Consider the following 24,500-nt stretch of genomic DNA (forward strand, 5'->3'; position numbering starts at 1 on the left):
ATCTAATGGGCGAGCTGCGACCAACCGCAGCTCGCCCATGAATATTGGTAGAATATTAAAGTAGAAGCTCGGCCGCGAGCCGACAGCGACAAACACCCGCAACTCCAACTCAACTTGAATTAACACGGCTTAAGGTTTATGACTATAATGTAAATAAATAAATATAATGATGTAATGTTAATAATATACAAAACAACAGTACTTAAATAATAAGATTATTATAATGAAATAAATAGAATAAGAATACAAATGTAAACCAATGTATGCAGAACAAACTTGTGAAATCCCCAATAAAGAGTCTAGTTTTCTGTAGTTTTAATCATAGGAGCTTAGAGAAACAACGGCCCCGGCGATAAAGTAGCCGGGGGAGGTAGGCCTTACTAGGGTCATTTAAAAAAAAAACCTAACCTAACCAACCTTTTTTTTTATGAAGGAGGTAATAATGCACAACTGCAGGCCCGCGAGCGCATGCAGTCGCTATTGCGGGGTCTGTGGGGATGGTTAACTCTTATCCCTCTGCTAATCAGAGGGGAGAAACCCGACCCACTAAAATTTCCTCCTGAGCACTCCATATCGCCTGCTATGCCGGACACATTCATTCTGAATGAATGAAGTCTGGCACCGCATTAAGTCCCCCGGGGGTCGCACTAGGCATTCAACCCAGGGAACTCAGGCGAATATGACTGCATACGGGCTCAGCCCAGCTCGGCGCAGGGGGATACTGTTGGGCAAACTCTCCTCGCGTCTTGCCCCCGCACCCCCGCCTCGCCGCCGCCGAGCACAACCCCTCCGGCCATCGCCACGCACCTCCCGCTGACGCTCGGCAGCCTCCTTCTGCAGCAGGACATGCTCACAGAAGAAGGCCACCGCACGCCATGCCTCTTGGCTACCAAGCATTGCTGCAACAACGCTCGGTAGCGAGTGGTCCGTCCCGACGACCGACACTAGGTCATGGCGTTGCCTCGACCAAGTGGCACAATCAGCCAGGGTGTGCTCCGCCGTGTCCTCTGGGGCACCACAATGGTGGTAGATGGGAAGGGTTTCCCGCCTTGCCACCTTGTGCAGATACCGCCCAAAGCACCCATGCCCAGACAGTATCTGCGCCATCCGAAAGGACACAGCTCCACTTCACCCATTCTCGTAGGCATGGGCGAATCGCCTCCACGGTGCGTACTCCCGCCCTAGGCATAGCCAGATCATGGGCCCATCTATTAAAGGTGGCCTCCCTGGCTTGCCTCCTTGCCGGTCCGACCAGTTCAGCCCATCGGCCACCTGCCCTAGTCTCACACTTGAGACGAAACAGGTCGCCTAGGGCCAACGCCTCTAACTCCCAGGGGGAGTCCGCGCCAACAGGCACGCCGCCTCGAACGAGACGGTCCGGGAGCATCCAGCCGCCCGAACCGCCATCACTTGCTGTGGCCTCCTGATAAAAAGGAATGTTGAATTACTGACCACTTGTAATTTCCATCCTCGGCCTAGAACGTATTGCTACATTCTAAACCTACACAGTCTCCTTTCTAAATGCAGCAAGGCTGCCTCAGAGGCAGCCTTGCTGCAATTATTTATATTGTATTCAAATCCATTCTCTAGTTTTTGAGTGAATGCCATTGATATAGATATAGACGCGGCAGACGGTTTCTTCCTCTTCAACGGCTCATATTTCAGTCAATATTAATTGATCGTACATTAGTACAATCTTCAAGAATTATATCAGTGATTTATTTTTTAATTATCATTTCTATTTCAGTTCAACAAAGGATATGAATTGTTTCATGGCTTGGTTGCTGGCAATAGATCTTGATACATTTTTGGTTCCTTATGTTTTCAAGTATATGAAAGTTTGTCTTTTGCATTTTGAATTTAAAGAATTTAGCGAGATAAAGTCTCAATTCTATAGCAACCCATAGCAACAACGTAAATAGATTCTACCTTTATTCTACATTTCGTTTAATAATATACAATAAAATGAATAAATATCCAATGACAAAGAACTTAAACAATTTCTTATTGACAAACAGAGACATGCTAGGCCTAGTTTAAAAGCTAGTGCTCACTGCTCATAGAAGTATATTATAGTAGGTTAACCAAAATGAATAGGAATATGTATCTCAACGTTTCGTTGCCTATTGTATGGTTACAACCTTTAGAATCTAAATACAAAATGGTATGTTTTTTTAGTTAAATAAAGTAATTTTTATTTATTTTGAATCAAAGCTTACGATTGCACAAGTGAACACCATTGATTTTGTTTGTTAAAAATGACATTGTCAAAACTTATTTTAAAAGGAATGAACATTATAAGCTAAAGTATACTACGAGTATAGCAGACTAACTTTTAAAGTTTAGTACTTAAAACACCCTTGAGTCTTAGCCACAGATATCACTCCACTCAAACGACCATTAAACTTAAGTTAATCTATACTAATGGTATAAAGAGAGACTTTGTATGAGTTTGTACTACTGAACCGATTTAAAAAATTCTTTCACCATTAGAAAGCTGCAACTTTACTGACTGGCATTGGTTACATTTGGGTAAAATCACCAAGGTGACGAATTCGGAAATGGAAATATTTTGTAAAAAAGCAAAAAAATATTACGTCATGTATTTATACAATAGATTTTACTGCTACATCAACAACAAGGACACTCCAGAAACATCTTAGTTTGCTTTTTAAAGAGAGTTTAATAAGTTAGAGTCATTATAATCACTACTATAATTTATAAAATGAATTTTATTATTTTACTTTTGTAAATAAATTTATTGAAGGGGCAGTCCTAAGAAAAACACCATGTCGGGAACGCACATCATATTCGGCAACGTTCTCGAAATGATCGTTCGAAATATTTCAACATTATTTCGCAAAAAACCATGACGGCTTTAGACAAAGTTAACTAAAATCAGATAGATATAAATAATTATGGCCCAACTATTTCAGGTATTTATCAACAAAAATTGAGTCGGAACCAATTTTGCCACCTTGGTGATTTTGACCCATTTTGATTACATTAAAAAAAACGTTTAAAAAAAATTTCTTCCAATGCAAACACAGATTTGAAGAAACTCCCTTGTAACTAGAGCCATGAGCCTTATAAAAATATATTCCCACCCGCAAATCGGCATCAACTGACATCATTGAAATCAGTTGGGGCTGCTACTTAGCCGCTTGGTTGTAGAAGTATGCTTTTACTTAGTCACAGCATTCCGAAAAACTTCTGCTCCGATTAACAAATCATATGAACCTGGGAGATGACATTTAATCTCCTCTCCGATGGTAGTTTAACAAGGAGATATCTGGCCATAACATATCTAAAGTAATGGCAGATGTTGTAATCTGTAGATGAGAGCATTGCACAGCAGAAATAATTTGTCCTCGCAAACCAGTTAAGGCCGCCTACACCCAGTACACCCCTAACAGGCCAAATACACAGTTTTAACCTTTCCACCAATTCCATTGACACCAACCCTCCCTGTGCTGCAAAATCTGCAATTGTGCGTACTTATCGTACTCATCTGGTGGAGCATCAACAACCGACAACGTTTGTTCAACTTCATTTAAATACTTCCGATGTTGGTTCCTTTTATTTAACTTAGTAAATCTGTAATCATATGAGTCCAACTACGATTATTTTATTTAAATAACATTCTTATCTCGACAGGACTCGACTCTCATGAACTGAATTATATTACACGAGACATTTTACAATCATAGATCATAGTGATTTTCATTTCCTTCGTGTGACAAAGATAACATCAAGTATATAAAGAGATGAATATTAATTAAGCAGCACAGTCATTGTTTACTCTGTTTAGTGAATTGAGCGTAAGTTGTACGCAATTTGCACTATCAAATTGAATCGTTTATTTTGTTGCGGATTTTGATGACTTGATAAAGTTATACATTGGTTACTCCAGTTGTGGAAAAATGGATAAATCAAGGAAAGTACCGTTTGAGGAAGCTTTAAATTTAACCGGTGAGTTAGAAATGTTTTGTAAACAATGTAGTATTTACTATTTACAAATTAAATAAATAGCTTACCGTGTAGGTCGCCACCTATTTTTGTTCCTACGGTTAAAACTTTAGTATTGCTTTTGGAGGGATGGCATTTTCACGCGTTGATTTGATATACTACATGTTATGTATATGTGTTTTGGTAAATGGTTTTGTTATTTGTATTAACTGAAACACTACATTATGATACTAAACTGAAAAAATATAACTCAATAAAACCACTGTTTTAACCATGGATTCGTTGTTGGCCTCAACCTGTTTATTTAATAGAGTACCTCATACATCAGCCTTCTGTGCCTGACACTTCGAATCGTACGAACAAGTGTTAATTGCGCACAAAGCAATAATGTCCTCGTGCGACCTTAGCTTGACAGTGGCTGTATCCCATATACAGCGAACATACGAAATTTACGTAATTACTTTTTTGGACGATGTTAGATAAATTCACTTTAACGCAAGTCTTGAACTACCTTTATTTCAGGTTTCGGCAAATACAACTACGTTACATTGCTGGTGAACGTATTAGTGATACTTAGTGTTGTGTTTGAAATTTATTCCGTTTCTTATGTCGTACCAACAAGTGCCTGCGACTTGCAGACTACAGTTTATCAACAGGGGTTGATTGCTAGTACACCCATGGCCGGTGAGTTATGTATAATACTCGATTGTAAAAGGCGTATCAAACTGGCATATCAGTACAATCATCACAAACAGTGATCGCATCCAGACACTATGTACGTCTACTTCATAAAACAATTGCAAAGCTATTGTGACTGTGACTTCGTATGTACTAAAGCATTATGAGTTTTAATGGTATTTCATTCATTACTTTAATAGATTATATATAACTGGGACGATTACGGTTGCTATGTCTATTTATTAGAATTCTATCATATTGATTAATATTACTTAATCCAATACATGATATATACTATTGTGGAAATTGTGTAATTATCTTTTTCGTTCGATCTTAATCGAATACTTGTTCAATATTTTTAGGTATTATAATAACATCGAATTTTTGGGGGTATTTGGCTGATACGAGAGGCAGACGGAAAATAGTTATTCTGTCTCTCTTACTCTCATTCACTTCTAGCACTCTGGCCTGTTTTTCACCAAACTGGATATGTTTATTTATATTCAAATTCATTTCTTCTACTGCGTAAGTATATTTTATTGAAATAAAATCAAAGCAGAATATTTTCCTCTCAATAAGATCTTGTGCATTTCGTATATAATATTTTGGTTCTTTTGTTTATCTATTTTAGCTTAGCTGGCACATATCCTTTAGGATTGACAATACTCGGTGAATTTACTCCTGCGCATAAGAGAGCTATGATGGTGGCTATGATTGGGACAGTATTTACAATGTCATTTGGTTTTCTAGGAAGTAAGGGTTCTATTTGCTACATTTTTTATATTATGTATATATATATATATTATTTATGCATAATACAATTTCAAAGAGCTATTAAGTTATTAATCCTTACAATAGCTGGTGTACGAAGTATGTGTTTCGGAATGAGTTGAAATGTTAACAACAAAACACAAAGATCAAAGTATTATTATGACTTTCAGTACTATCGATACCAATATCCAACCTCAAGTTTTCATATCACGTGCCAATCTTGGACATAAACCTGGTTCCCTGGCGACTTCTAAACTTCTTGACCACGACACCAGCTGCCATTGCCGCATTTGCCACTTACCTTACATATGAGACGCCAAAGTTTCTTTTGAGTGTGGGAGAAGAAGAGAAAGCTTTAGATGTATTAAGAAGAATGTTTGAGATAAATAATGGCAAAGGAAGAGATGAATATCAGGTATTCAATAAAAAAAATTAAGTTCACGATAGATTTAATTGTTTTGAATTTCAGTTAATTAATTTTGCATTGAAATACCATAATGGCTTCTAAGGGCCGAAAATCTCGCTTTGAGAGCTTTTTTAAAGGCACTGTAAAAATTAATATTTATAAGGTATTAGGAAATTCGAGGGCAACGACGACTATTAAGTTTATAATAAATTGTTTTAAGGGTTTAGTGCAGTACAACAGTGCGTGACAACATACACGTAATTCAGTTGCAATGAAAAACTTGTTCAGAGAAAATTTCGGATTTAGAAAAGCAATGATACGTTGATAACAGATAATTGCACAGTGGATGTAGATGTAATAAATTTGATGGATTTACACAAAGTATAGCAGATTTAAAATTAAATATTCTCATTCAATTAAATGTTTGCAGGTACATTCCTTATTCCTGGACGAATCGAGTTCGGAACCGAGCAAGAGCTTATGGGCATCCATAAAATCTCAAACGACGCCATTGCTAAAGCCGCCGTTACTCAGAAACACTCTTATTCTCTCCTTTTTATTCAGTATCGTATACTTTGTGTTAGTATTATTTAAATAGTTAGATCTAAGTATCGTAATGACATTGGCCAATAAACAAATCCTTCTACAGTCGGACGTTTGGTTATACGAGCTGTCTGTACACATAGATGTAAAATAATTGAATTTAAATGAAATTCTAAAGATAGGAAATTATTTTTGTTTCAGTATTAATCCATTCTACGTCTGGTTACCCGTAGTAGCAAATGCTATAGTGCAAACCAAGAACAATGGGCAATTTGGCCTCACCCTTTGCGAAACACTTCGGTTTTCTGAAAATCTAACTATTGCACAGGTATCTAAATCTTTACATTGCGACTTTCCGTTAATAATTTCAAATGGTTTTCAACAGAAAAAATGTTAGGAAGCTCAATTCGTCCTCGGATGTATCCTACACAACAAGGTAACTGTTTATTTTTCAATTTCAGAGTAACGAATGTGCAATGAATAGTACGGCGATGTTCACTGTATTTGTAGTGACTCTCGTCTTAGGAAGTTTGAACGCCTTTCTCAGTGCAACCATTGAACACATTGGTAAAAAGAGGCTTCTTATTTGCGTCCAGGTAACCTAAATATAAGTGTGAGTGTGTACTCCTATTCCACCATGCCTCCGGCTGATAGAGGAAAAATCTTTGTTTTCAATTTATTTTATTATTATTAATTACTTAAGATGTCATGTGGAACATGGTGTAATGGTTGCGGATCCTAACAAACATTGTGTAAAGTTTATTGCCAGTTCTGCGCCCTTGATTTGAGAACTGGCAGTAAATGTGAAATAAGAAGGATTTCATATACATTTCTGTTTTTGACGTTCAAAAGTGTACATTGTGTTACCTATATGAATAAATGATTTTGAATTGGAATTGCATAATATATTGTATTGTGTGTGACATAGGAGAACGTAATATCCGATTTAGATTTACAATTAGATTTAGAAAAATATATGTAACATGTAATGGTGAAAAATGTATCGCAAAAAAGTATAAATATGCTTCCAACCGGGAACGGTTTCAGGGTTCAACGATGTGTCAATAATGCACAAGCATCGTATAATAAGCATTGCTTTTTGCCAAATGCATCTTTTGTAAACTTGTTAAATATATTTCACATGATCATACGAATTTATTTCCATGAGATTAAAAAAATCAATTTTCAGATAATCTCAGGTCTGACAGGCCTGGGCATTAACTTCAGTACTCACTGGGCTATGAATGGTGTTTTGTTTCTTCTCTTCTTGGTTGGAATACTTAATTTCGGATTCCTCTGCACCTTTAGTGTTGACATGTTTCCAACGTATGTGAAGTAAGTATCAAGGTTCCATAGTATAGAAGAATTTCATATACAATCGTTTTAAAATGTACGTTAAACGTTTTTAGTCGCAGATTTCGGGGGATTTATTATAAGCGCAAGGGCGGGTCGTAGCGCCTAAATATATTTAAAATGTATTTCCTTATGGCCTATTTGTATAGCAATTAATAATAAGTGCATTTCCAGGGCAATGGCAATATGTCTATCAATGATGATCGGCAGGGGTGTGTCTGTGATTGGTATCAATGTGGTCAAGAGTATGCTGACCTATAATTGCGAACTGGCCTTTTACTGCTTTCCAGCATTGGCTTTCGGTTAGTATTCTATCCATAGATAGTAATGGATAATTAAAAAAATGTACCTAGAATATGTAACCTAACCTAGAACCCAAAATAAATATTAACATCAACAACAATCGCCATTGTCAGCGCTGAAGGCGTATGCAAGTGCATATCGAAATAATACGGTAAATGGCCGTTGCGATATTAATATTTACTCAAGTAAATTGAGCGTTATAAATGTTATCTATTGTTACAAGCATTATCATTTTATCATTTATAGTCGGAGCATTTACTGGTTTCCTCCTGCCGGGTGATAAGAAAAATGAAGGAAAAGAAAATAGCATATAAGAAGAACTTTTATTGTATTAACAAGCATTTAGCAGATAACTGCGCCGGTAATATTATCGCAGTTATGTCACAGTTCATCCTTAAATACTTTAGTTCACCTTATCACATTATTAAAATTTAATAATAGCAGTAATAATATCTAATTGTCGTCATATTGTTGGCGTTAAAGGTTGGCTAAATTCAGAAAGATCATATTGTTAATATTGCTTTAAAAAAACATTTTTTTATTAAGAAGTTGAGATAACTTTGGTGTTATTAACATTATATTAAGAATACTGTAGTTAAATATGTAAATAAATATAATCTTATTTTGAGTTACGAAATACCAACTATTTCCGAACCAATTCAATTAGGGTAAGAACAGAAAGTATTAACTTTAAACAAACCAGCTCGTACTCGGGAGCCTCCTTCCCGTTTGCCGTTTAGTTGCCTTGATTAATAATGATAGTGAAAGTTAATAAAACTTCGGATCTTCTGTTGCTATGGGTAGGCAAGACTTCTACTTCTATGTTAAGTGAACAAAATTGGTTTCTGAAAATGTCATGGTAACCAAATAGTACGTCTATGTTGTCATAGATTTGTCTCTAATTTAATAACAATATTGAAATCTTCTCTTTTGAATATATCTATTGCTTAATCGTGATCAATAAAAAAATCGTGAAAATGAAAACTTTACATACATGAAAACGTTTTATTCCAAAAATACACCACTTAACGAAAATCTAATAATTTTTTATATTAACTAAGGGAGAATCACTGACGGCCAGAAAACAATTTTCGCTACCTCTTCTAGAACGTGAATTACCTATAATTTCTAGGTTTTTAGTACTAAATAGGTCAAAACCACTAAATAGACTCGAGTATTAAGCAAATAATAACAATCTCAATACGACAGTTGACAATCAATTCGGTGTCAACTGTGGATAGCTTCTAAATATACTATTTATTTTTCTTACAATGGCTTCCCATGTAACATGTTTGCATGTTTTATGATGGATGCATTACGGTGACAGCAATTGAAGAAGTTTCTAAGCAAAGAGACATCCCAATAGTTTCCATAACTATATTATAAAAGTTGTATTTTTTAATTCCTCTATAGTACGACATTTTAGCTTTTGGATGTCCTACGGAAGTAATAACGCAACGCCCGCGCCAGCTGAAATAATGAAATATGTTTTGAAGGCGTTATCATTGTGAAACATATTAACAGACTAAAAAAGGGTAGGAAATGTAGGGTCACTACGTTCACTTATTAACTATCGCCTATTTAATCATTAATTTTGTTTTTATGCATTTTTTTTCACCCGACAGTCAAAGTAGCTTCATAAGAATGTAATATTCCTGCTATTCCTAAGGCTTACTATTTACTTATGGATTTTGTTTCTATGGACGGAATTAACACTAGCTAAGCACATATAATAAAATACACTTACAAAAAGCCAACGTAGCAGAAGTATAGAAAATAGCGTTGCAATGGTTCACGATAGTTCCTCCGATTAATATGACAGCCGTAAGAGATACGAACCGACCTAACATAAAGCCCAGGCTTGGTGCTAGACCTCTGAAATAAAAATATTTATACCCAATATGAACTCCCAAAGCTACTATTATTATTAAAATAAGGTTCTATTCAAATTACATAAGAATCTTTTCGAATATTCTGACCATAAATGTCTCATAAAACTTTAGTATTTCGTAAATGTTTTACAAAGTACCTGCAGGATGTGGGATACAAGTCTACAAAATAAGATGCGATGCTCCCGGACCCAATGGCAGTTATTTGAGCCAATGAGAAGAATATCACACTTGCTATGGGCTGTCTCAATACTATTATCTGAAAACATTTTTATTTATTAAGCTGTAAACCAATACACGCCAGTACTATAAAATACGTTGTCTTTGAAAAATCTTCTTCAAAGACTTTGCTTACCATAACACAGCTGACTCCTGCAATCAAAAGAGAGCCCATCAAAATCTGGCGTCGCCACGTCGCCAATTTCGCAACACAAAGGTTCAATACTACGAAAAATAGACTTGTAATAATGCCAGACAAAATAGTTTCTTCAGATAATGTTCCAGTGCAGGGTGCCTGAAATGTTTATAGTTAATATCATACAACTGAAGGGCACATCTTACAAAGTATAGCTTTGAATTGAAAAATATTTGTTTTAGAGTAATTTATTGAGAAAGGTTATGTTGAACACATGATGTTCGCCTTTTATTTGATATATACGTCGTTAAACGCTCGCTAACTTTAACGTTAACGCAATGTCGATAACGCAATGTCAGTACCAAAGCAAACTTGTGTCTGAACTCGAAACTCTGCTACGTGGAGTCCAGGACTCGGGAACGAAGAAGAACAAGAGTACCCAAGTTCGCTTGTTTTCCGCAAAATACCCTTTTTCGCTACTCCTCTCTTCAAAGACACTCTACTGGCCACAGCCAGCATCAGAGTACTGGGCGTTGATATATCGATCGATGTACAGTTTTGCGGTCATTTGGAAGAAAAGGCTAAATGACCCTCAAAGCAATTTGGTCTGCTGTTTATGATAACAATAAGATTTTGAACAGTACACAGAACTAAATTATTGTATTTTTTAAAAACCCCTACAATAATCAGCTGATTGCGCTGATCGCTATTTATTATAACGTTCGTAGTCGAATTTGCTTGTCGAAAGTGCCGTTAGGCTAATATTTCAATAGAGTTTATCCTATGACGCTGATGAATCGTTTCATAGAAAAGACTACCAATTATCTATTCAATGCGTAAAAAAAATTATAAAGCGTAAACAAGGTTAAGACCATATACGTTTTATGTGTCCATTGTACCTACATAACGCAAATGCTGTCTGTTTCGGAGTTCAGGAGTTTAAGTTTAAAGGTTCAACGGATTTATTCGCGACCTAAAAACCATAATTCCTTTGCTTGTCTATACAGGTCACAAGGATGTCGTAAAACAGAAGAAATGAGTGTAATTAATTAGAAACCAATTTAGCCTTTTAGCTCTAAAGCCTAAACTCAGCACATAGAGAGAGATTCTTTCATACGCCATATTGAAGTAATTCGTCTTCTAAGCACAGCATACCCATCCCCAGCACACCCATACTACCCGGATATTGTATTCAGAGGTTCCCACAAAGATACTTACATTAGAGTTTCTATGCGAAACAGAGTCATCCGTTATACTTTCACAAAATGAAACCTCCGCTGTATCTGATGAAATCGATTTGAATACGATATCTAGCATCGTTGGAAACCACATCGCAATGGCGTTGTTTCTAAAAAAATTTAAACATGACTTTCTCTAAAACATATTTTTGGCATTATGGAACAATTTAAAATATCTAAGTCGTTACCTCAAATCACATACTTTTTTCCGTTAAATCCTAAGAGATATACAGTCGATATCGGTAAATTTTAATCATATGTTATATACAGATACTAGAGCCATTCCTTAAGGCTGATTCTCATGTAGGGATCTATAGCATCGCTCCTTAATTTTTTATAATTTGTATACACGTTCGGAAAAACTAGTTCTTAGTAGAGTTTAGAACGATCATCGATATGAGTTCTAATGAGATAACTTGAATAATAATAATATATATTTGATGTTTTTCATAGAAGTTATTTTGCAGGCCATAACAAAAAAAATCTCCTAGCGATGAGGTTCCTTCCTCATCTGATTTAACATCAACACCAGCGGTTCCTTAACGCAATCGGCGTCGGCCCGCCCATAAAGTTACATTAACACAAAAATACGTATGTTAGATAAAACTAGCAGACAGCTTATTTAAAAAACGTTTATAGCTAAATAACTTACATGGAACAGGTAAGTGATAATAAATAGAACAGTTGCAATGTCCTCCACAATAACGGTGGCTTAAACAGTTGGACTATTTGTTGCCCTAGTGTAACACAACAGGAAATTTCTTTGACGACGCTGACCGTTGACTGTAGCGACTTAACCTGCAAGACAATATATTAGGTATTTGAATAATAAGAGTACAATATATTTTATTACAGAATACAACGAATCACCCAATCGTTTTAAACTCACAGGAAATTCATGTTCTTGATTCCCATTCGCCACAAACATCATCTTCAGGACCTGTAAAGCTTCATCTCCATCTCCCCTGTCAGCTAAGAATTTAGGACTCTCTTGGAGAGTCCACATGAAAATGGCTCCGATACCAAGTGGAATACACAGAATCATCGAGAAAAGACGCCACGAGTTGAATGTAATGGATAACAATGGTACGGGGTACGCAAATGAGAAAGGAAGAATGATGTAGGCCAGACCTGTAAAAATTCAAAAACACGTTCACGCCAGTAATTTAATTATTAACTTATATGATTTACTTCACCATACTCCTTACGCACCATAAGACAACATTTCACTTGCTAAATTAATGCTCATCATGATGAAGATATATTGTCCTCTATTTCTGTCTCTGGTGCACTCTCCGAGGTATGTCATTGTAAGCGTGAATGATGCCGTAGAGCTGGAAAAAGGAAGTAAAACTTCCTTGGATCCTTATAGGTTGATTTTGAACATAGTAACTAATAAAATCTTTGAAATGACATTATTTATACCACACGAGTTTGCCAAAGTATGAAATGCAATTACAAAACATGTCTGACACATTGAGTAATACATATTTCCAGTAACCACCAATGGCGCTATAAAAGGTTTAACAAATGTTTGTGATAGTTCTATTTTGTCAATGCCATGGTATGCCTTAATTAGTGTAAGGGTCTATGTGTTATGTTATGGGAAATATTCAATAAACCGTCTTTCTAAATTTTTTTATAGAAAGGAGGGGCAAACTGGCTTATCTGGAGAATTTCTATACCAGAAGGCTCGTGAGTGCGTTGCTGGCCTTTTAAGAATAGGTACGGTCTTTTCTTGAAGGACCTTAAGTCGAATTGATCCGGAAATACTTTAGTGAGTAATTGCCTTAAATATCGCTCAGTTTTTTAGAATTTCGCATTCTGCCTCGTCAACTGATGATGAAACTCAGCTGCAGGTATTACGTAAGTTCACATTTCTCTAAATACTCAAATACTATGCCAGTTAGCGGTGATAATGATAAAAACACTTACAAACTACACCCAATAATCTTGAAGGCTAGCATCATATGCCAATTGACTGAGAAACTTCCTAGGAATCCGAAAACAAATCCAATTGAAGTAGAGAGCAGCAAGGCTCTTTTCCTTCCTCGTGTGTCGGCATAGTAGCCCCATGGGTATGCAAAAAGTAAGCCTGGGAAAAAATATGCAGCACAATAAATAACAACATACAGACAAAGCCCCGTCCTTGTCTGTATGCTTAGGTTTTTTCTCGTGAAATCGAAAATATAAATAAATGGCTGCTTCTGAAGCGATTCGAGGAAGATATGGAAAATGCCAAACTCTCAAGTTTAAGATCTTGTGTTCATATTCCGGTGCACTAATGGATTTTCTATGTTTCTACTCGGTGGTGAAAATCATTGTCAGGAGACCAGAAGAAAAGACGCCGATAGGATTCTTTATCCTTTTAACAGATACTTTATACCTGCAAATGGTGAACTAGCTAGAACACCAATCTGACTGATGGTAAGATCCAAATCACAGGAAGCAGCAGCTACGGTGATTGCAAACCCAAACATTTCATTGGCCACCGCTACTGATATCAAACTGCATGCCGCTAGCACTTTATAGTTGTATCGGCCATGACCTGAAAACAGTTTACATAGTTACTGAAGTATATGCTTGGAATATAGATAACAATTTAACAAATAATATGCTAGCTATTATTTCGATTGTTCACCCATAGAAAGTCCTGATCTAGCTGGTAGAGAAAGTAACCTGTATGTTTATTACAGATTTTACAACTGTTTGTTTCACCACCACATTAGGACGTCTTAAGTAAGTTCTAAGTAGAGCTTCGGTTCAATGAGGAATAATGAATACAACAATCTCGCGGACTGTTGAATGTTAAATTCTCCTACGTCAAACGCCTAAACCGCGTAGGTCACAATCAAGGCCTCATGCCGTTATAGTCGTTATCAATTAATAAATCAAATATAAATCTGTTCGTCACTGTTAGCACTTTGAACCGAAAATTTTGATCCGTATTTTGGTAACAATGAAGATTGCATGTGTGTTTCCATTTAAATTACCAGTTATCTCAAACGCGTCTTCGTAACTCCAAGATTTCTCATTATTCACTTCACAGTTAGACATTTTGAACAATACTAAAATACCTACAACATCGCTTTTCTCATCAATCATTATTTACTTTGTAAACATTACTCTATTATCTCTAACGTAAAATTTTCATTAGTTATATGTGATAATATTTTTCCTTCTTTATTTACACTACTCATACGGAAGTAGTCGGCTGTTTTTCTTAAACGCTATCAAATATATGTAAATTATTTGTAATGAACGATTACTTAATCAATTTAAGAAATTGTCAATTATAAAACAAATGCATGAAATAGAGAGACTAAAGATTGGGAAGATTGTCAAGAAGCTTATCGTCACATTTTTAATCGCCATATTTTTTCATAGACATTACGCCTTACACGAGTACTAAGCGTGAGCCATCGCCACCCTATCTATTATAACAATGAATTCATATCGTAATAATAACCACCAGTCATTTCAAATGATGTTAATAAAAAAGTCTTAAACGTTTACGCTGTTAACGCATTCTGTCAATCCTTTTGAATATTCTGAGTCAGCATCTATTGGAAGACAGAAATATTATTAATAAATTTTACTTTTATTCCTTTACTTTTTCTTAACCTAATTCTAAGTTTAATGTTTGATTGTCTCTTATATTATTATGTAATAATAAAATGTAGATCGGCACATCATTCCTGATCCTTTATCTTCTGCATATCAATGATATGTTAGCATCTTAGCAACATTCATTGCTATGCGGATGATAACATTGGAAATACTCTTTACACTGGCCGGGCAGGTATTACACACGCAGTTGTCAGAGTCGACTTAGGGTCCTAAGAAAAAAGCGTACCAATTCTTAAAAGACCGGCAACGCACATGCGAGCCTTCTGGCAATGTGAGTGTCAATGGGCGGCGCTATCACTTAACATCAAGTGAGACTCCTGCCGGTTTGCCCCCTGTTCTCTAAAAAAATATTTCCTATGTTGGCTCTTTTAAATGATAAGTTATCATAAAATAAGTTAATGTTGTTAAAAATGACTCGCAGGCTTTCTCTGCATAAAATTAGAATCCTTGTTTAACAATTTATATTATAACTTAGTTAGCACACACATGAATGAATATGACAAGTTCATTACAAGAACATCGTAAAACCGCCATTTCTTAGACCCCCGCTCATGGCGGCTCTCAGATGAAGACCAAGTTTGACCACCTTGTAAAGTCCCGATAAACCGTATGTTAACCAAACTCTACATGGTCTAATTCTATTAAAATGTACAGACACGCGGCTTCTACTCTTACGTAATATTTGTCTTAGTACCATACCTCTGAAGATTCTAGCTTAACAAAAGGATTTTCAGTGTCAGGTAACGGATCTCTAAGCGAATAGTCTAAGGCTACACTACGGCTGGGGAAAGTAAAAGGGTCAAACCTCAAACAGACCACGGTTGATAGAAGGCACCTCGGCCAGTTATACAAAAGCGGTAGCATCATTCAAAGCCAACGAGCTCTGTGTTCCTGTTATGACTGAGGCGTTCTCAGACATACTCCGAGAACAGGTTTCTGAGGCAGGGTCAAGTCACCGTGGGCCACGACACAATGGAGACTATTCAACAACCACCATCACCGGCACAAGTTACCTCGGATGGAGATTGCTTTCAGAAGACCGGGACTGACCTTCTCCAGGCCTACCTCCAGCACAGATAAAAAAAATCACATTCGATTTTATGATAAAAGTAAATTTTCTACACACAATTTAAGTATTAACCGATTGTTACCAAACGATAAGGACAACATAATTTGGATTTAATAAAAAAAATAAGCTAGCATTGTTTTTTTTTCTAAAAAGTTAATTACAAAGTTTAAATCCAATATCACGTAGTTTAAAGTTTTAAGTTAAAAACAATATGTTTTGATGAGTGGCATCTTAAATCATAATTATTAGTTGACAGCAATGAATGCATAGTAGTAGATGTTTGTTGTTTCAAATTGGGGCGTAAGTGACTGAACAGTAGCCTATATTATATGAACAAGTGTAGGGCGAATTAAACGACCTATTTAGAAACACTGCCTAAACACATAGTACTTCTGAATCACAGTTCAATTCAAATTTCAATTTCAATTCAAATAATCAGGTATCCTTTATTAAAATTTCAGTTAACGGCATCTTTCGATCTCGACCATGCTGCATCTACTAATAATCATTCGGCGATGGTGAGGTTGGTTTGGATGGCTTATGCACAAGTTCGGGACTGGCTCGTTTCAACTGCATTCATGGCGCTACATGAGTGCATTTCCCATTCAGCAGATGGGTGGATAAAGGTAAGGTTCAACCATCACCATCAAATTATCTATGGGAGCCATAAACAAGTAAAGATTAGCGAGAGTTATATAACCTAACATCAGTTAAGTCAGATTAATTAGATTTAAGTTGTTAAGTGTTAGGAATTATTGCACACTTGAAGCCAAAATGAGCTCTTTAGTTTTTCCCACACTCATAAATTTCAATATAACATTTTCGTGTCTGATAATGTACTAAAGGTCGACTACACTTATATTCCTTATAGGTAACATAAGTGTCACTTAGGTTTAAGAGCCCTTCAATAAGTCAACTTTTTGTTACTCTAGCGTCGTAATTTTATCTTAGTTATAAGCTCAAGTTTTAAAGATTAAAGCCAGTTGACATTCAGCTTAAAACTAAGAATTTCAATCAACATACATTGCACTCACATACTTCTTCTAATGGTTATATTAATTTTAACGTAGTATTTTTCATGACGGAATAGGTTTAACTACATTTAGTGTTGTAATTCTTGTTAGGGCACGAAAATTATACACACAGTATCCGTAATAATGAAATGTATTCACTGTTTAACTTGGAAGTGATATGTCTGCTTCCTATCACGATACAAATTGGAATAAAATAGAAATGACCTGTAGCAGAGTGAGGTAAAGACAATTTGGCGCCTCGACAAGATGGCGGCTCGATCGCTCATTCAAATGACAGGAAATAGTCAATACAATGATTATTTTTTGCAATCTTACTCAAATAAATCAACATTTAGTTCTTATTACATTTAGTATAGAAGTCAAACCAAGTTAATATGTCTTTTGCATTCATTGTTTGTTTGTTTCTAGTTTTAATGCGCAGACGCGATTTCTACTATTAGATTATACCTTGTAGTTTGTAACTTTATGCAAAACGAATAAGTAGTAATCATCCATCTCAATTCACTCAATCATTTTAGACGCATTTTTGTGAATAAGATAAGAAAATGTCGAAAATCTAATGTTATTAGTATCAATTGATATACTTTTGCACAAGTATAAATGACTGAGCAGTTTTTAGAGTAATTCAAGAATTTCAAAGCATTCAAATTAGTAAATCGTTCTTATTTTAATAATAGCGTTATTTCCTTTAAAGGATTTAGTTAAGTATTGTAATTGTTTGAGCCCAATATTGACTCAGTCCGCTTACCACGTTTTTTAGTAAACCAAATACCAACTAAGTCAATAAGAACTTACTCGTGTGAGCTATAGCTTATTATCTTAAATATAGTTCGAGTTGTATAACCAGTTAACCGTACACCCATTTCGCGGACATGTGACCTACATTTCTAGTTATAAATAAACCTTTTGTGACAACTACAACTGCATTGTAGTTGATTGTCATGAGTACCTCCTATTCATAGAAAAGAATCTTATAAAATAGACGTACTGGGTTAACAATTTTTTTTAGCCACGTTCTCGTATTCTCGTGCATTATAAATATAAGTAATAACTTTGATGATCTTCCGACATACATAACCCATTTTACGTGTCTCGGAAAATCGGTGTACCCCAAGAAGTGAAAGTGTTTAACTAATTTGTCTCCAACGACTTGTGTGTTGGGGATCACAACATTTGTGCAAAAGTTCCATGACACCAAATGTTTCGTGTGTATAGTGTTTTGAACCGTTTATTAAGAATTTTGGGGCCTATATCGTATATCGCGAAAAAGCGGTAACATGAGGGATGATAGTTTTTTGGGGCTTAGTTTAGAACTGACAAGTTTTGCGGCAAAACACAGTTTACATTACAGCGTCATATGAATCGTCTATTCTAGAAAAGTCTATCACCTCAATTTGTATTCTCTTCCGACTTGCGTATGGCAATATATTATTATCATGGTCATTACGATCTCACGTAATGTCATTACATTAAATAAACGTTTGTTTACCTTATGTTACCAATTAGGCCAAAATAAAAACCAATAACCAATATATTTCCTTCCTCTTCTTGTTTTCTCTCTCTGATCTGGAGGTTTACCATGCGTGACGTAACCAGAAGTCCCGAAAATTTTAGTATACATATAATTAATGTCCGACAAACATAAAAACGGCGATCGTGTCAAACTTTTTAAAGAAATCGGACGCTCCAACTCGTGAAGTACTTAGATATAGCCGCAGCAGAAGCCATCTAGACTTAGCCGTATCGTGTGCTAAGTTAAGAAAACCACATTTTTCGTTCTAATGATTTTGCATCGAAATTATCAATTTTGATCCCAAATTTAAATGAGCGCGTTCGAAATCAGAAGCTATTGTAATAATTGTTTTGACGCCTACAGCGATAAACGAATTAAAACATGAACTTGATAAGAGCAGTTTTATTACAATACTAAGCGACGCGACGCTTCAAATCACGATAGCAAGAAAATATACCCTATTACCACAATAGGCGCTTTTCTCAACCTTACGTAGGTGTGTAAGTAATAATTTTAGATTTCCAAAACCAACCTGGTGAAACTTCAGACATCATTGTTCATTATTTAAACCAAGTGTTGTAGCATTATGTGTGGACAATGCCAACGGCAATTTCAGTGGTGCAGCTCCTAAATTTAAGCAGAATATCAACAAATACTCATCTGTAGCAAAACCAGATGGGTTGTTCATAAGAATAATCATAAGCCTGCTTTGGATAGGGTTTTAAAAATGTATCAGCCGTTAAAACATTATTTTTTTACACGCTCAGTCAGCATATTTCCATCAAGCTGTCTTGAAACTTGAAGGTCAGACTGTATTGGCAATTGAAGCTGCAATATAAACCAGTCAATTAAAATAAAACTTAACTCAGAAACAGACCAATTACTTTTAATGGTACTGACTTCGATGAAGAATTTGTGAAATTGTGTAGCCGTACTACAGAATTTTATAAAACATGCCTTGAACATCTTAGGTAGAGGATTTCCTTTCTTACCAAAGAGATGGAAATATTTTATTGGGCAGATTTAAAAATGGTCCATTCCAACTTCCAACATGCGAAGACATTTAGAAATCTCTGTAATAAAGGAAAAACACTTCATCGCATAAAGTAATGGAAAGGAATAATTTAAATGAATACTTTCGCGCTTCTATGGGTATTAAATATATTTTATGTTTGCCTGCTACAAATGCTCAACTAGAAAGAGTATTTTGTCTAGAATGAACAAATTGTGGACATCTATCATCCTAGAAGACCCAGGAAGAAATTTCAACTCTAAAGGCGATGTTGATAATTACAGTGAATATAATGAAAACGTGCCAAGACTTTCTTCTTACTTAAATTCGTCAATTCGTTTTTTTTTTCATTGAAATTTAGGTGTTGTTTGCTGCTGAATATTATTTGACCTAAAATAAAGTTTTAAGTCAATAAATGTTCACTTAAACCATGCGTCAATTCACTTACTTCATACTATAGTCTTTAAGAACCTGAGACAAAGAATTATTAAATAATTTAAAAATCTTTAATTAGATTGACACTGTCTTTTAATGTATTCGTGACCATAATTGGGGCAGAAGATTTTCCATGTTTTGAATTTTTTTTCGCGAAAGGTGTAACCGTAAAACACAATCCAACGGCCCGTCCTAAATGTCCAAAATACTGTTAAAGATAAATGATCAACTTAATAAGATTACAACCGAAGCGATTAATTAATTGCATTAGCACATTTAATCGGCTTATACGTAATTAGTTTTACGCCTTATATATTATATTATGTACAATAACGCGACCACTTTAAAACTTTTTCTTGCTTTAAAATAAATATTTGAATGAAACGTCTTACAGTGGCTGTTAAGCACAATAATAAACTGTTTTTGTATTGCGCTGAGAATATCGCGTTTATTTTTAATGAGTGATAATTTTTCATCCTACTTAAATCGGTAAAAATTAAACCGTTAACATTCGACTGGATGGATATGGATATTCCGTTTGACCACTTGTTAATAAGGCTTTATTGAATCTACATTTGTACATCAGTATGAATACTGGGAAATAATAATCCCAAATGAATAATCGATGTGTCAAATGGTAGCATCCATCATGATGAAATTGACACTGTTTTGTATGACTGATAAAAAAAACATCCAAATCTGCGACATTTGCGACTGTGTAAATTTTCTCAGTTGTATAGCCTTATCAGACATTACAAACAAAATACTTATGATTAACATCAGATGTCGTCTTAGACGGTTTTTTCCCATATCTAGATGGTCATTTATCTTAGACAACGTAGATAAAACATTATGATATTTCTTTATGGTACAAGAGTATAGGTCTGATATGCATATTTTCATAACAGTTCACGGAAAATGTAATTAACTAACCCCTATTTTCTCATACAAACAAAATGATATAAAATTTATCGATAAATTGAACACCATTGCAAACTTATTCATATTAGACGACGGTCAAAATCGGCATTCGGACGCGCATTGACCTGGTAGGTCGGTAGCATTAAAAAAATACCTACGACCGGGACGTAAATATTGTCGCTAAGTTCACTAGTAGACTAATAGGCAACGATTGTTTAATTTTAAGATGTTCAGAAGTGTCGTATGAATGTTATCATATTTCATCGTAAAGTTCTTTAGGCTTGTATCTAAAGAAACTTTACAAAATCACAAAACATGTCTTCAGCGAGAATACTGCTCTCGAGTTGCTTTTGGTGTTTCTAAAAGTGTATTTATCAAATGTCTTAAAATTAGCGGTCTAAATACCTAACTAAGATTAATGTTTCTTTTTAATACATTCAAAAGGTTTAAGTTTGATTAAATTGAATGTCAATACGTAATCATGGCCCGCACGACGTCTTTTGCCTACTATGACGATACTACGGGAACAATGAGAACAATTCACTGTATTTTTACTACATACAATATGTCGTTTGATGTAATAACGAATTAACATTATTGTATCCAAACAGATAAACAGATTTACGATTTTATTTTCACGGAAACGAAATAACCAACTCTACAGATTATTACTATAAAAATTCAATCTCAATTTTAGGTTCACCAATTTGAAAATGGCCAGTTTTTAAATATTTTATTCAACGTATACTAGAAGTTGGTACTATGTATGTATTTGAGTTCTAAATATCAAACAGCTGACTTTGAAACATACTATTGTCGTTGTGAAACTTCAGCTAAGAAAATCGAATTAATTGCGCCACGTTCGCTCCTGAAAATGCCAGTAAACCCAACCTTTTATTATTGCGTGAATTTAGCAAATATGATTCAAATCCAAAAATAAAGGTAAATATCCAGTGACGTGCGAGCCTTCTTTGTTGTTTATTGCCGTTTTAGTCTTTGGATGGACGATGCTCTTTTGTCATTCTAATCTGGGCAGTCATTCGTGAAGCGCAATAAGAATGTTTATTCATTTTGCATAATACGAGCATTGTAATTGTATTGAAAATATTGGATATGTGTATGTTGTTCTCTATAAGCTGCATTTCATTAAAATATCTGAATAGTCTGATGTTGTTTTCATATGTAAACGACGAATACAAATCATCATATCACTTTCACGTTCTACGTATATTTATTACTATGTATTTATTTATGCTACCCTACCTTTTATCAGATTCTGACCTTTGGTAATTTTTTTTATGTAATTCCGTCATAACAATACTATATACATATAAGGGTGAAGAATGTAAAGTATGGATAAATTATGGGTAATGCTCGCTTAATTTCCTATCAGAGATTAATTGGACTCCACAGATTTTTATGGATAGGCGAGTGACAATTGATACGCGTTAATATTGTCCAATGTAGTAGGTGAACAAACAGACTGTTTGTGCTGAAAAGTTATCAGTCGAACTAAATAATTCTAGCAGCAAAAATAAAGATAACGTGGTTCTAAATCTAGTACATTTAAATAAACGTCTTTAACATGCTTTTGAATTTGCAGTGAATTCTAAAAAGCACTCTAAACGTCTCGTAACAATAATAATGTTTTAAAAACATTCTATAAGTCAAAATCAGTACAACATACAACTGAAATATACTTCAGAACGTATATTTCTTATCAATATATTCAATCTAACTTTAACGCGAGCGAAAGTTTTGGAAAACTCAGATGAAATATTTCAACCGCTGACCTAACCTTGGTACCCAGATCCGAATAAACTCTCCAAGACTTTTATTTAAGATCATTATTATCTATATAAATCAGGTTATCGATCCTACTTACTTAAAATTGAGATCAGATTTGATAAGGATCAAGTGAGGATTACCGAGATCATGCAGACATGTACCCACGAAACACTATAAAGTTGCCGTGGTCCATGTTTATACAGTGTTTACGTGGTGAAGGATATTGTGACCGGTGTGCATGTATGTTCGTCTCATATCTTGTACTGTTAAGCTAATCGTTGTCGCATTAGTTAAATTACATATCGATATACACCGAGCACCTTCTTCAACAGATTCAAAGTGTTCCTGTCTAGTGTAGGTACATTTTTTAATACTTGTGTAATGTGTGTGTACCACCACCGGATATTTTTTGTGTTTAACTTATCTTTATCTCTTCCCCAAGTCTTTTATATTTATTATTATAGTAGTCGATTGACCGATACAATAAAAGCTTCTAAAACATCGAACTTTTTATTTCATTGAAATTTTATGAAAAGATAATGACACTCGGATACCTGAAGTTAGATAGGATAAGGATAATAATATGCATAATTTTATATTTATTTAGACCTGACCTGCAACGTGGTCCATTTTGGAAGCTGATCCCTTGTTAATGGAAAGATTTTAATTAATTTTTCATCCCATAACTAAGTGGCCATACAATTTTTATGAAAACTTATTTTGTAATACGTAATTATTAATTTAATAGCAATATTAATAAATTACAGTCCCGGTGTTGCCAGCTTCCCTCACGGAATTTTTATTAGAAAATTAGTTGACCTGCGCGCAGCGCAATTTACATTGTGATATACCGACACTGGGGATTATATCCTTTTTAACTTTTGGTCCTAATACAATCTTAATTAAAGCAAATTATACCGAATGTGTCGTATCTCATTTGTTCTGATATCTTTCGACTTGGTCTATGATAACACTTTTGCATGAAAATAAATGTGTAATTGTGCATTTTGGTTTAATCTAGCGAAATGAAACACTAATTAGCCCGATAGAAATCTATCAGTAATTATTATATGATCGATGACATAATTCAACATCATGTGCTCATTTTTTTATAATGCCAGTTGGGCAGCGAAGGCAAGAGTCGCGATCGTAAGTGCTCCCGCCGTGGACACTCTCATTGCCAGAAGCCTCGCCAGTACTTTGCCTTTTAAGGATTGACATATTCTTGTCATGAAACTCTCTAAAAACCCTCAGTTGTACAGTGGTGACACGGCTGGAATTTCGTATTCTTCCTTGGCATCCGATGATGAAACTCAGCTGCAGTATTACTCCTAGATTAATTGATTTAGTAGACCCCAGTCCAAGACTCCACGTAGGAAAGTTCTACTTCGGACAAGTTTGTTCCGGTGTTCATATCTCAAACGTTATTTAATATATTATGTCCTTGACTGATATAATACAGCAATTTTTTTTAATTCGAAACAGTTGTCAACACTAAAATTGACCATAATGCGAAATGTACCGATAACAAACGCTTATCAAGCTCAGTCAGTCTGTGTGTCACAAGTCGTGGAGAATTTAGCAGTGCAGCAC

At 35.2% G+C, this 24,500-nt stretch overlaps 2 protein-coding genes across 2 annotated transcripts; one reads left to right on the top strand and one right to left on the bottom strand.

Moving 5' to 3' along the window:
• Nucleotides 1–3,792: 3,792 nt before the first annotated feature.
• LOC123708835 (organic cation/carnitine transporter 7-like) lies at nt 3,793–8,625 on the top strand. Its single transcript, XM_045659758.1, has 11 exons — nt 3,793–3,972; nt 4,492–4,653; nt 5,010–5,172; nt 5,279–5,400; nt 5,589–5,833; nt 6,255–6,403; nt 6,569–6,695; nt 6,829–6,963; nt 7,557–7,702; nt 7,895–8,022; nt 8,270–8,625. The coding sequence occupies exons 1-11, from the start codon at nt 3,924–3,926 to the stop codon at nt 8,335–8,337; spliced, it is 1,494 nt and encodes a 497-aa protein (XP_045515714.1). The 5' UTR covers nt 3,793–3,923; the 3' UTR covers nt 8,338–8,625.
• A 341-nt stretch (nt 8,626–8,966) lies between these two features.
• LOC123708836 (synaptic vesicle glycoprotein 2C-like) lies at nt 8,967–14,552 on the bottom strand. The gene is made up of 11 exons (XM_045659759.1): nt 14,499–14,552; nt 13,892–14,053; nt 13,441–13,600; nt 12,718–12,839; nt 12,395–12,636; nt 12,158–12,303; nt 11,486–11,615; nt 10,268–10,426; nt 10,053–10,171; nt 9,771–9,898; nt 8,967–9,493 (listed from the first exon to the last, which is right to left on the bottom strand). Exons 2-11 carry the CDS (start codon nt 13,983–13,985, stop codon nt 9,462–9,464), a joined length of 1,332 nt encoding a protein of 443 aa, XP_045515715.1. The 5' UTR covers nt 13,986–14,053; nt 14,499–14,552; the 3' UTR covers nt 8,967–9,461.
• Nucleotides 14,553–24,500: the final 9,948 nt, after the last annotated feature.

Source organism: Pieris brassicae, chromosome 4 (genome assembly GCF_905147105.1).
Source record: "Pieris brassicae chromosome 4, ilPieBrab1.1, whole genome shotgun sequence".
In the NCBI taxonomy this organism is placed as follows: Eukaryota; Metazoa; Arthropoda; class Insecta; order Lepidoptera; family Pieridae; genus Pieris; species Pieris brassicae.